Source organism: Prionailurus viverrinus, chromosome F1, assembly GCF_022837055.1.
Source record: "Prionailurus viverrinus isolate Anna chromosome F1, UM_Priviv_1.0, whole genome shotgun sequence".
NCBI lineage: Eukaryota > Metazoa > Chordata > Mammalia > Carnivora > Felidae > Prionailurus > Prionailurus viverrinus.
The window spans coordinates 29208242-29221047 of NC_062577.1; the positions used below are offsets into that span (position 1 = coordinate 29208242).

Sequence of the window (12806 nt, forward strand, 5' to 3'; positions counted from 1 at the left end):
TCTCTATAGGAGGTGCTGGTTGGAAGGAGATTTGAAGCTGTGTTTACACAACAGGATCAGATAAATGTCCATTGTCCATACCAAAGGAGGGGAGATTATGAAGTGCCAAGACTCATCTCCCCACTCCTTACCACTGCCACCATCCAGATTTCATTGCAAATTTAGCACATTAAAAACAGCCTCAGTATTTTCCCCTTAAAATCAGCTCCCTTCCCTCCCAACTTCACCTGCTTAGCGCAGGATTTTCCCTGTCAGGTTAAAACATTTGAACTACCTTTGTTAAATTCTCCTCCTTAGTTTTCACCCTCCCAATTAATCATCAAATCCTATCAATTCTTCCTTTATAATGTCTTGGAAACTTTTCTCCATTCTTTTCTGTTACTGCAGAACAGAAATAGATGAGGATCCAGCTCTGTAGTGTGGATGGGGAAATGAGAAACACACCACATACAAATGGGGGGAAAATAGAAATATATTTTTTTAATGCAAAATAACAAGGCCCCGAAACTAGCCTTATGTATAGATCCTGAGGCACTGGCTAGCTTTGCCTTTGTCTTGTTTTGTCCAAAACAGTGGGGGTTCTTCCTCCTGTTCAGGGGCTGTGGTGAGGCCTTTCAGGGGTCTGGCTTAGGTTACCTGATTCCAGCCACCCCTCTACTTTAGGATCGGGAACTCTTCACTTCCAGATGAACTAATCTCCACTCAGTGCATATGTTTGCACTCTAAATTCATGTTGGTACAAGTTATTGAGTATTTCATTGTAATTTAAACATTTTATACGTTTATATTTTACCTCCACCGGACGAAGCGCATTCTTCCTTAGTCTCAACCGCCCCTCCCCTTCCCCATAGCAACCAACACAGCGTTTGGCTATTTGTAGTCCATAAATAAAATGTTTGTTCAATCATAGAGCCTTAGAATTTTAGAGTCAGAAAGAATCTGAAGAGATCCTCTTGCCCAATCCTTTATGTTTGAAGAAACAGGTCTAGAGAGATTAGTGGACTCCTCTAAAGTCACACAGCTGGCTAGTGACAAAGCCAGCACCAGAACCCAGGTTGCCCCTGCTTGAAGTCTGTAGCCTAAACTGTCCTTAGATAATCAGTGACAGAAATATCTGCCTTTACACAAGGTCTCCTAGGGATGGTGGTGATAGGTGTAAATATTTACTGATATATTTACAAAGACTCAGTTCTCGCCGCCTGCGAGACTGCTCCTAAGGTCTAACTCCTCAGCTCGGTGTTGAGCAGTCAGTCCCAAGTTCATGCAGCACTCCTTTACGGATGCGGCCTCATCCCGGTTCTTTGACAGGACCCCCACCCCACCCCACCCCAACCCGGGAGTCCCGCACCCACGGGCTCCCCCTCTCGGCCCCTCCCTGGATGCAGTCTGTCACACAGCGGGCGCGGTCTCTGGTCTCTTCTACTGGATGCAGGCCGGTGGAAGCCCAGAGGGAGGGTCTCAGGCCACCCGCCAGGCGGGGTCTTGGCTTTGCGGAGAAAAAATTAGAGGGCAAGCCATTTAGAGAAAGGGACAAAGGTGTATCAAGCATAGAAGTGAGAAGGGAGCTACTCTCCGGACAAAGCAGCCGTCTCTCCTCCCAGGTGAGGAAGAGGACCCCCCTCCGCCTCTAAAGAAAGGTTTTATAAGTTTTTCAAAATCAGCTAACGTACGGGAGGGGCTTATTCCTAAACTTCAAGTTTATCATTTACACCGAGCGGTTAGTTTCTCTGTTGTCTTAGGGTTGTGGAATTACCCACAGGGAGCAATTTTAAGAATGTCCAGCCTCTATGACTTTTACTGCCAGAGGGAGTCCGGTCTTGTGGTCTTCCATGAGTGGGATCTTGTGACTTTTTATGACCTGCTGACTTTTAGGTTAAGGGTCAGCCTAAATACCAAAATGGCTTTACTTAGGTCAACTTGTCTCCCCAGCCTCCCTTCCCTCCTGCCTCACCACGTGGACTCAGCTCGGAGGATCAAAGTCTGTTTGCTGACCGGCCCTAGTAGGCGTGAGGGGTGCTGCGAGAACCCGCAGGGCCGGAGGAGCGGCCCCGCGGTGCTGGGGGACACCGCCTGCCCTGCCCCTCCCCCTCTCCCCCACCCCCAGCTGCACGCGGCCCGCGCCCCCAACCCTCCCCCACGACGCCCGCCGCTGCACCCGGCCGCGGCCCCCGGCCCACGCCCGGCTCCCGGAGGGAAAGGCCCCGCCCCCTTCTGTTGGCGCATCGACACCGCCCCTTCCCGCCCCTCCGGGCCTCCACCCAATAGCGAGCGCAGATGGGCGGGGTGCGGAGGCTGTCGTGAGGGGGTTCTGGCCAATGGGGAAGCGTGCCGGGCCTGGTGGGCGGGGCGTCGAGGCCTTGTCACGCTCGGGTCCGTGTGAAAACGGGGGTTCCGAGTGCAAAGCAAAGTTTTTTTGTAAACCGTCTGCAAAGGAGGGGGGGCGAAGAAGGCGCCGGAGACCGGGCCGAGTGCAGCTGCCGTGGCCGCCGCCTTTTTAGCTCTTCAGGCGTCGGCTCCCGGGTCCGAGCCACAGCGGAGGAGACCAGCAAGGGAAAGACCTGCGCGGAGAGCCTGCAGATGCCCGGAGCCTTCGTAGCGCGGAGCTGCCCGTCGCCCGCCCCCGCCGCCCGCCTGCTCCTGCTCCTGCTCCGGCTCTTCGTCCCCGGGGTCCGGGAGCCCCAGCTCCCCGCCGCCGCCGCCGCCGCCTCGGCCTCCGCCGCCCCTCTGTGGGTGTGGGGACTGCTGGGGCTGAGCCGGGCCTCCGCGCCGGCTCCGAGGACGGACGCCTGAGGAGCTGAGCGCCGCCGGCCCGCCGGGGACGCCCGCAGGCGCGGGGGCTCGGCGGCTTGACCCCCGGGCTCGCCCCCGTCCGGCCGCGGAGGCCCGTCAGCGGTTTCCCCAGCGGCCCGGTCGGGCGGCGAGAGACCCGCGCGGCCCTCCCGCCTCAGTCGCCCGGTCGCCGGCCGCCGGCGACTCGCCGCCACCGCCAGTGTAGCCGCCGGGCCGCGCTCGGCGGGCCCCTGAGCCGCAGCCATGGGGTGCTGGGGTCGGAACCGGGGCCGGCTGCTGTGCATGCTGATGCTGACCTTCATGTTCATGGTGCTGGAGGTGGTGGTGAGCCGGGTGACCTCGTCCCTGGCGATGCTCTCCGACTCCTTCCACATGCTGTCGGACGTGCTGGCGCTGGTGGTGGCGCTGGTGGCTGAGCGCTTCGCCCGGCGGACCCACGCCACCCAGAAGAACACGTTCGGCTGGATCCGGGCCGAAGTGATGGGGGCTCTGGTGAACGCCATCTTCCTGACCGGCCTCTGCTTCGCCATCCTGCTGGAGGCCATCGAGCGCTTCATCGAGCCGCACGAGATGCAGCAGCCGCTGGTGGTCCTCGGGGTCGGCGTGGCCGGGCTGCTGGTCAACGTGATGGGGCTCTGCCTCTTCCACCATCACAGCGGCTTCGGCAACGATTCCGGCCACGGCCACTCGCACGGGGGTCACGGCCACCCCAAGGGGGCCCGCGGCAAGAGCAACCGCACCGGGAGCAGCGACAACAGCGTGACCCCAGGCGAGCAGAGGCCCGAGCAGGAGGAGACCAACACCCTAGTGTCCAATAGCAGCAGCTCCAACGGGCTGAAACTGGACCGGCCAGGTGAGAGGAGAGAGTGGCCGCCGCAGGTGGTTGGGTCGGGGGAAACCGGGACCCTAGGCTGGCCCGGGGCGGGATGGCCCGCACGCCCCCTGGTGCCCGAGCCGGCCGACGCCGCGCCGCGCCGCCTCCTCCCCTCGCCCTCCGGGTCCCGCACCCGCGGGGCACACGAGGAAATAGGACCCCTCTCAGCCGGGCGCTGGGAGCCGGGGTGGGGGTGGGGGCGCGGCTGGGGTGTCGGTGGGGACACTGTGGTTTGGGGAGTGGGAAAAGGGTCAGGAGGTGACCGTCAGCCCGCCGCAGTCCACAGCCGCACTTGGCTGCCCTTACAAGAGACTGCCTGCTTTTGGTTTTCACAGGATCAAAAGCGCTTCCTGATTACATTTCTTGGCCCTCTTGGGAAACGGAGAGAACCCCCAGTTAGTTCATCCTTGGTCGGTGGCAGCTTGAAACCTTGCCCTGCCCGAGCGGTTCGTAGGCCCTTTAAGCGAGTTTCTCAGTACGGTATTCAGAGCCAGCTGCCTTGGACTTTGCCGAGCTCAAAACCCTGGTTGGAGGTTTCTTTTATGAACAGCAATGTGTGTTTCAGTTAGTTGTCTAAAATCGAAGCCTAATCCTGACAATCCTAGGTTTAGGACCTGTCTGGTCGTGTTTGACATTTCACTGAGGACTTTTCGAAATCATCCTAAAAGTGATGGCCACTTATTAATCTTATTTTTTACTGTATGCTTTTCATTCTAAACATTATTGCTCCTGAAGGTAATTTGGAAAATGTTGAAAGGCGATGGAAAAAGGAAATCAACCCAAGTCCAACTACCCAGGCTCAAAGACATTGACAATTTGGTGTATTTCCTTCCGATTTTTTTTTTTTTCATTTACATTTATTTGCTTGGTAGTATGATGCTACACAGACAATTGTTGCTGTTTTCAAGATGCAGGGTGTCGTGTTAATGACATTCAACTTGTACGTTTGAAAAGGTTTAATAAACGATTGAATTTCCCCTCACCCATGCTCTTCAAGGTGTTATTGCAAAGAAAATTAAGCTGCTCTGGTGTGCATACAGTAATTCCTTTCAAAGATGGATACGTTTGGTTTAAGAGCTAGTAGGGTAGATAGTGGTCATTTATTGCGGCTTTTCCTGAAGTTTATGATTGTTGATGGGTTTGTGTTGTTGATTTTTTAGTTTCTGAACCCTCTCCACCAAGATACTCTATGGTTTACATTCATGATAAAAGTTTAAAAGTTAGCCACTACACCTTAATGACAAAGAGTGACTAGAGCTGTGTGTCAGATCAGGCACCGTGGCATTTAATTTATGGGGGATCGCATTAAATTTTGTATTTTCTGTTTGTATATGCCGAAAAGTATAGTGGAATGTTCCCATCCCCACAGAAAAGATGAAATTTTGGGGGGAGGCGGGCAGATAGGAGAGTGGTTAGGAGGATGGGGAAATGTAGTGTCTTCTTAATAACTTGATTTAGCCCTGGCCATTTTGCCCTGGCTCATTCCCAGTATGTCAGTTTATATATTAAACTGCCCTAGGCACATTTTTAAATCCTATTTTATGAAAAATGTTCACCTCCTTGACTAAGATGGAGTTAGATGAGGATGTTTGTGTAAACACTTTAAATGTATTTGATACAGCAGTTTTCTTTCTTTGTAGATCCAGAAAAGTCCAGAAATGATGCAGTGGAAGTACAAGTGAATGGGAATCTTATCAGAGAACCTGACCATATGGAATTGGAAGATGATAATAAGGCTGGACAACTTAACATGCGTGGAGTTTTCCTGCATGTCTTTGGAGATGCTTTGGGTTCAGTGATTGTAGTAGTAAATGCCTTGGTCTTTTACTTTTCTTGGAAGGGTTGTCCTAAAGGGGAGTTTTGTGTGAATCCATGTATCCCTGACCCCTGCAAAGCATTTGTAGAAATAATTAATAGTACTCATGCAACAGTTTATGAAGCTGGTCCTTGCTGGGTGCTATATTTAGATCCAACTCTTTGCATTGTAATGGTTTGTATACTTCTTTACACAACTTATCCGTTACTTAAGGAATCTGCTCTTATTCTTCTACAAACTGTTCCTAAACAAATTGATATCAAAAATTTGATAAAAGAACTTCGAGATGTTGAAGGAGTTGAGGAAGTTCATGAATTACATGTTTGGCAACTGGCTGGAAGCAGAATCATTGCCACTGCTCACATAAAATGTGAAGACCCGACATCATACATGCAGGTGGCCAAAATCATTAAGGACGTTTTTCATAATCACGGAATTCACGCTACTACCATCCAGCCTGAATTTGCTAGTGTAGGCTCTAAATCAAGTGTAGTCCCATGTGAACTTGCCTGCAGAACTCAGTGTGCTTTGAAGCAATGTTGTGGGACCCGGCCACAAGCCCCTTCTGGAAAGGATGCAGAAAAGGCCCCGACAGTTAGCATTTCCTGTTTAGAACTTAGCGACAATCTAGAGAAGAAGCCCAAGAGGACTAAAGCTGAAAGCATCCCTGCTGTTGTGATAGAGATTAAAAAAATGCCAAACAAACAACCTGAATCATCTTTGTGAGTCTTGAGAAAGATGTGGTATTTGACTTTTGCTTTAAACTGCAAGAGGAAAAAGACTCCATTGAAATTCTAAGTTTGCCAAGTAGTGTAATTGAAGTCCTTGTCTGGTCACACAGTTTAATTCTATTTTTGTAAGAACATAATGGGACTGCTTAACATAGTTCTATATTACAACTTTGTGATTATTAGTGCAGAGTACAGCTATGCTGTAACAATTTTGGAAAGCCAGTTTTAACACTATGTTACATTTTTGTTTAAAGTAAGTATAAACCTTATATAACATAATGACATTTGATTTCCAGTTTTTCCATGGTAAAAAATTAACTAGGGGGATAAATAAATTAAAATTGTTACTGGAATTTCTCTGCTTTTCTTTTCCCCCAGTGTTATACTTTATTTATTAGAATTAGAATCACTAAACTTTGAAAATCATCAACAGGTTCGTTTCCTTTGATGTTTCGGGTAATATTTATTTGCCCTCTGAGATCATTACGTAGCATAATGGCAGCATGTTTTTAAGAATGACTCATGGATATTATTAGGAAAGGTTCCCCTTTTTCTTCACATGGGGTATTTACGATACTAAAGATCAGTGTCTGTCCTGGATTCTGTCTTGCTGAGTATTATTCTAATAAACAATTGAGATAATTAACAAGTTGAACTATAGTTTACATATGATAGGGCATATGAGAGTAAGAGCAGGGAAGAAGGTTCACCAAATTAAATATATAGATTGTGGTAAGTTAATACTCAGACTGCATTTCTAAATTATTCGGAGAATCTTAACTCATATCTTCTTTTACCAAAGTTAGTCTAAAATGTGGACATGTTCACCAGCATCACCTTCTTTGAAAGATTGCCATTAGAACATTGAGCTGAAAGTTGGCTTACGAAATATATACAGTAAGTATTTTTAAGGCTGTTAAAGCTAACCTAATAATTACCTGTTAAATGGCAAGCTTATTCATGTAATCTTTTCAGTTGTAGATATTTACAAAAAACTTGACGTTAGTCATTTCATGGTGACCAATCATGAATGGATCCAAACAGCTTTTTTCGAGCACAACCAGCAGTTCTTGTGCTTTGCCCAGAGCCACTGACTTAGGGGGGAGAGAAAAGAAATCTAAGGGTTAATGCAATTTGGATACTAAAGTCTTAGCAAAGTTAACGAAGGCAAAATTAATCATTAAGATTCTGTAGGTCATCCAGTCTTGACCTATCTCGGATCTTCTAATAGTGGTCTATTTTGTAAGATTGCCACAGTATCTACACAGGATGTTCCTGGCTATGACATTGTTGCTGTGGGTTTCAAATCCATACACAAATATTATTTAAGGCTAGTTAAGTTATATTTTTCTTGACAGAGAGGGGCTATGCTTTGTGAAGAAACTAGAGTTTTGTCCTCAAAAGGATGAATAGGAGTGTCGGTTATCATGTATAGCTCTATTTTTCTAGAAATAAGGTATCCTGACTACTTCAGTAACTTTTATAGCTGACTACTTTTGGGGTGGCTGTCTTTTGGGATTTGAAATAATTCATTGTTTAAGGGGTCTTAAGATGAAGGTATCGGCATTGGGCAGTTAACTTTTTAAAGGGATCTTTTGTGGTAGATGGTGTGTTTTTTTTCTAGTATAAGCCTATTGCTGGCAATGGGCCTATTTAAGAACAGCCGATTTTTCCAATGAGAATGAGGTAATTTTAGGAACACCGTTTGTAAGTTCACATTTGCTATAATGGGCCAAAACCATAACCTGCCAATTTGCAATACATCTTGATCTTTTAATACTCTTATCTGATAATTGTGTAATTCAATTCCTAAACTGGAAGTTACTTTGAATTTTGCAAAACAGTTTTTTAAACATGAAATTTGGGAATCTCCTTATTTGGGTAAATGAGAAAGAAAGCTTGAAACTGTACTCTTATCATGTACATTCCTGACTTAACACTTAAAACTACAAAACATTTCATTAAGATCTTAAAACAGTCTATGTTACAGAAACATTTTGGTAACAATGCATACAATAGGATAATTGGTAAAATACATTCAGTGGGGTTTTCTTTACAAATGCTCTATTGGGTCTTTCTTAAAGGTTGTACAACATATAAGACATCAGCTAACTGAGTTTTTGTTTTTGTTTTAATGGTGTACAGGCATGGAACAAGGGCTTTTTTTTTTTTTTTTCCCCCAAAAGTGCTTTGAAGGTAAAAGCCTTTAGATTTCAGTTACTTCACTTTGCGTAATTTTTAAGTAGCTTGTATGTAACAAAGTGGTACCACAGAATTCTTTTTTCAGAGGACTTTGTCATAATAGCAAAATCAGTGGGCACTGACTCACCTTTTGAGTTTTAGCAGAGAATTATTTATTTCTTTACAATGCACTTTCTAACCCATTTTTAGCATTATCTTTTAAAAAATGCTTTTATATTTAAATATTGTGGGCTTTAAGTGTCTTTTCCAAAATAGCTTATTCCTCCCTGAAAGAAAATGAGGGGAATACCCTGAATTATTAGGAGACTTAAACCCAATATTTAAATATGCTTTTTATAGCAATGCATCAATTTTAGGAGGTGCATCTCTCCTGCTGGCTCTTTTATATTTGAGCAAGATCAGTGTGTTTAGAATATGTGTTTAGAAACTTGTCTGTTGTCTCGGTTTCGTGAAAAGGAGGTGCTGCATGTGCCTGAATTAAAACCAACGCAAATTTTTCCAAGCCAAATGCCGCCTTAGTGATGAGAGTGATTTCATTCTCCACTGTCACCTTATAGCTTCTATGATTGTTTAAAGGTTTTTTTTGAAGGGCATCTGCATTGTAAAAACATGGACCAGGACCTTTTAAGAAAGTCAAAAAAGGACAAAAGCTTTGGTGTATGAATTTTAGCGTTTTAGAAAACAATGTCTGGATAACTAAGGTATGTAATTTGAATAGGAAAAATTTCCATCAAGAGCACCTTGAAAAATCTCAATAGGTAGAAGACTATGGTTATAACATGTTTGTATCTTGTTTAACATGCCCAGTTAATTTTGAATTTTTGAAAGTTTGGGGGGAAATGGCCTATGGAACCTAGTGTGAAGTATTTAGTAGGCTAACCGGTATTGAGTTGAAGATTTTCACTGTTTATAAGCAGATATCGTTTGAATGATATAAATGTCATTTACCTGCTGTCTTAAGATGTTCACACATACACAAATATGGAGAATAATTCTACAATATGGAAATATTTATTTTAATAGAGTTTCAGTTAAGTCCTAAAACAGTGTTAAAACTCTTGGGAAGGTGGAGGTTTTTTGTTGTTTTTTTCAGTGGAAAACTGTCAAATACAGTGTTTGGCCACCTGAAATGGGAATTGTAATAGCACTATTTTCATGTAGCGCTACCAATATTATGTGGCAATGCTATTCTGTCGTACTAACAAGCTCTGGAATATTTAGCGGTCCTTTTCACTGGCACAGGAGCCTTTTGTATGTCATTCACTTTAAACTTTTAAACCAAAAATTTTGTGGTCCAGTGTCTTTGGCAAAAAGATGCTGAAGGGAATGTAACATACAATTGTTATGTGGCTATATATAAAAAGACACAAATTGCCCTGTTATGGTTCTGCCTTGAAACAGCACAATGAAGCGTATCAATGTATTCTGTGATTCTTTATGAAACTTCCATGTTGTGTTGTTTTGTGTCAACCATAGCCTGTCCTTTGGGCCAGATGTGGCACAGTTAAATGCAAGTATCATCTCATTAAATGCAGATGCAGATCAAATGTCCTTTAGTGCTGCAACATTTTACCTGACTTTTTGTATGTTTTATGACTGTGCGTTGTTTTCCAAAGCTGTTCCTACCTCACCATGAGGCTTTATGGATTGTTATGTATTATAAATGTTCTTTATGAGACAGACTACTGTGTTTCTTCTCATTTATTAAATGTCAAGTAGAAAAATAAACTAATTTTAATATCTACTTCATCATTTTGTGCATGTGGCCTCCCCTCCTATACTAGGCTGGGTTATGTAGACTGAAGGTATTTAAAGGGAAATTGCAGCTTAACTTAAGTGTTGCTAGTGCACAGAGTGACCAGGTTATAGGATGGTAATGGGGAAGGAAAAAAAATGTGGGCAAAAATTGCAACAGAAATTGAAGGGCTAACACTGCAAAGGCTCACTAACATGAAATATTCAGTGGCTGTGAAATGTTTTTGTTACAAATAGTAAGCTCACATGTTATATAATTGTAAGTTAACCTGCCTCTTTTGGTACTTGCTATTTGTAAGCATAGTTACTAATATGGATTATTAAATGTTTTACTATTACATGATCATCTGGAACTACTAACCCAAGAGTACATTAGTACATTAGTTTGGTTATATGAGTTAAGGACTGTGATAAATGTAGTCTCTCATATAAAGAATTTCTTTTATCGCTTCTCGGCCTTTTGGCTAAGATCAAGTGAAGAATTTCTTTAAAGAACTTGTGCTTCTGGTTAGGAGATAAGCAGATAAAAGTTGCATAAGAAAAAATCAAATTGGCAATAAATGGCAATAGATAATAGAATTGGTAAATACAGTAATACTCCAAAGAAGGGATGAAGATCTTTGGAAAGGATTCATGTACATGGGGGCTGAGAGACAAGGGCATGAGATAGTACAGAGGGCTGAGGATCGAGAGGTAGGAACTTGCTAAAGGTTGAAGTGCCATGTGAACCAGTTTGAATTTGGTTTCTAGGAATGGAGGAAGCCATCAATATTTGGAAAAATGAGAAGGTGGAAAAGGACACAGATTAGCTTTGGCATGGCAAGTAGACAGTGTGAGACTGGAAGTCAAATCAGTTCATTAGGTATTCAATGCTAAGAGAATGAACTAGTTCCCAAATACCCTTGCCCGCATGTACGTATGCATACCACATTTCAGTTGATTTCCAAACACATCCTTTGTTTATACCTTAACTCAGTTTCTGAAATCAAAATGCACAGATATAATCAGTAGTATCTTATAGCTGTTGGCCAACTTATTTTCTTATCTGAATGTCATCTTACTATTAAGAGTTCAGAAAAGAATTCTCAGGCAATATGGTCTTTCAAGAAGTATTTGCCAACATTCCCTACAACATAATTTCATGTACTATGCATTGCACATCTGGATGAAAGCTGTTGCTTTTGAGTTAAATGAAAATACTCAAAGTCATGAACAACATTTTTTAATGAATTTTGTAAACATTTCTGAGTCTTCAGAATTGACCATAATTTTTGCTCCCCCACTGTAGTCTATGTAGCTTTTTTTTTAAAGTTTATTTATTCATTTTGAGAGAGAAAGAGTGTGAGTGGGGGAGAGGGCCAGAGAGAGGGAGAGAGAATCCCAAGCAGGCTCTGTGCTGTCAGTGCAGAGCCTGATATGGGGCTTAAACTCATGAACCATGAGATCATGGCCTCAGCTGAAGTCAAGAGTAGGCTTAACTGACAGCCACCTAAGCGCCCTGAGCCCTTTTTTCTTGTAAATCAAGGAATTTATGGCACTTTGTTGCATTTGCTTATTTATAAACTTGTTTACCTTTTAGATTACAAACTATGAGGTCAGAGCTGTCATCTATTTATCATCTATCTATCTATATCATCTATCATCTATAATTATTTATTATTTGAGAGAGAGAGTCCACAAGTGGTGGAGGGAAAGAGAATCTTAAGCAGGTTCCACACCCAGCCCAGAGGTCAGAGCTGTCGTCTATTTATCATCTATCTATATCATCTATCATCTATAATTATTTATTATTTGAGAGAGTCCACAAGTGGTGGAGGGAAAGAGAATCTTAAGCAGGTTCCACACCCAGCCCAGAGCCCGATAGGGGGCTTGATCCCACAAAGTGTGAGATCATGACCTGAGCCAAAATCAAGAGTCCGAAGCTCAATTGCCCAGGTGCCCCTATCTTTATTTGCTCAGGATTTAGCACAGGGACTGGCACACTAGGAATTCAAAGGTGTTAAATGAATATTGAGGAATGGTGGGAGTGGAACAAAAGAATACTATTCATAGCTAAAATATACCTAGCACTGAAAATATAGTAATAATATTAATAGCTATAATATTCTGGGCTCTTATGAAAATATACAAAGCAACACATGGTTTCATTTAATTCTTTCAAACCATTAGGCATATTTCATTATTCCCATTTTACAGACATATTCAGCACCTTACCCAAAGTCCTCTAGCTAGTAAGTGATGGAGGAATTCCAGAACTGGAATTCTGCAAGGACTCCATCAAGTAGCTTGCTTTCCCATCACTTTGACTCACCAACAACTAAATAAGTAGATTCAAAATGAAGAGTTCTTTTTAATTTTCATCTAATTTGCCTTTCCAAATAGAAAGGCAAAGGAAATGAGGAAAATAAATTTTAAAGCATTTGCTATTTATTTTTAAGAATTATAGTAGTTACCACATGAAGAACCTTTCTACCTAAGTTAGGGACGCCTGGGTGCCTCAGTCAGTTAAACAGTCTGACTCAGCTCAGGTCATGATCTCACAGTTCGTGGGTTCGAGCCCCATGTTGGGCTCTGTGCTGGCAGTGTGGAGCCTGCTTGGGATTCTCTCTCTCTTCCTCCCTCTCTCTCTGCCCCTCCT

General features: G+C 43.9%; 1 protein-coding gene across 1 annotated transcript; it reads left to right on the top strand.

Annotated features, from left to right (window-relative positions):
* Positions 1–2276: 2276 nt before the first annotated feature.
* On the top strand, positions 2277–10157 carry SLC30A1 (solute carrier family 30 member 1). The gene is made up of 2 exons (XM_047841011.1): positions 2277–3643; positions 5305–10157. The coding sequence occupies exons 1-2, from the start codon at positions 3034–3036 to the stop codon at positions 6204–6206; spliced, it is 1512 nt and encodes a 503-aa protein (XP_047696967.1). The 5' UTR covers positions 2277–3033; the 3' UTR covers positions 6207–10157.
* The last annotated feature ends 2649 nt before the right edge of the window (positions 10158–12806 follow it).

Coding starts and splice junctions, on each gene's coding strand:
- SLC30A1 (XM_047841011.1), top strand. CDS start 3,034: ATGGGGTGCTGGGGTCGGAACCGGGGCCGGCTGCTGTGCATGCTGATG. Junction 3,644..5,304: donor GCTGAAACTGGACCGGCCAG/GTGAGAGGAGAG, acceptor CTTTCTTTGTAG/ATCCAGAAAAGTCCAGAAAT.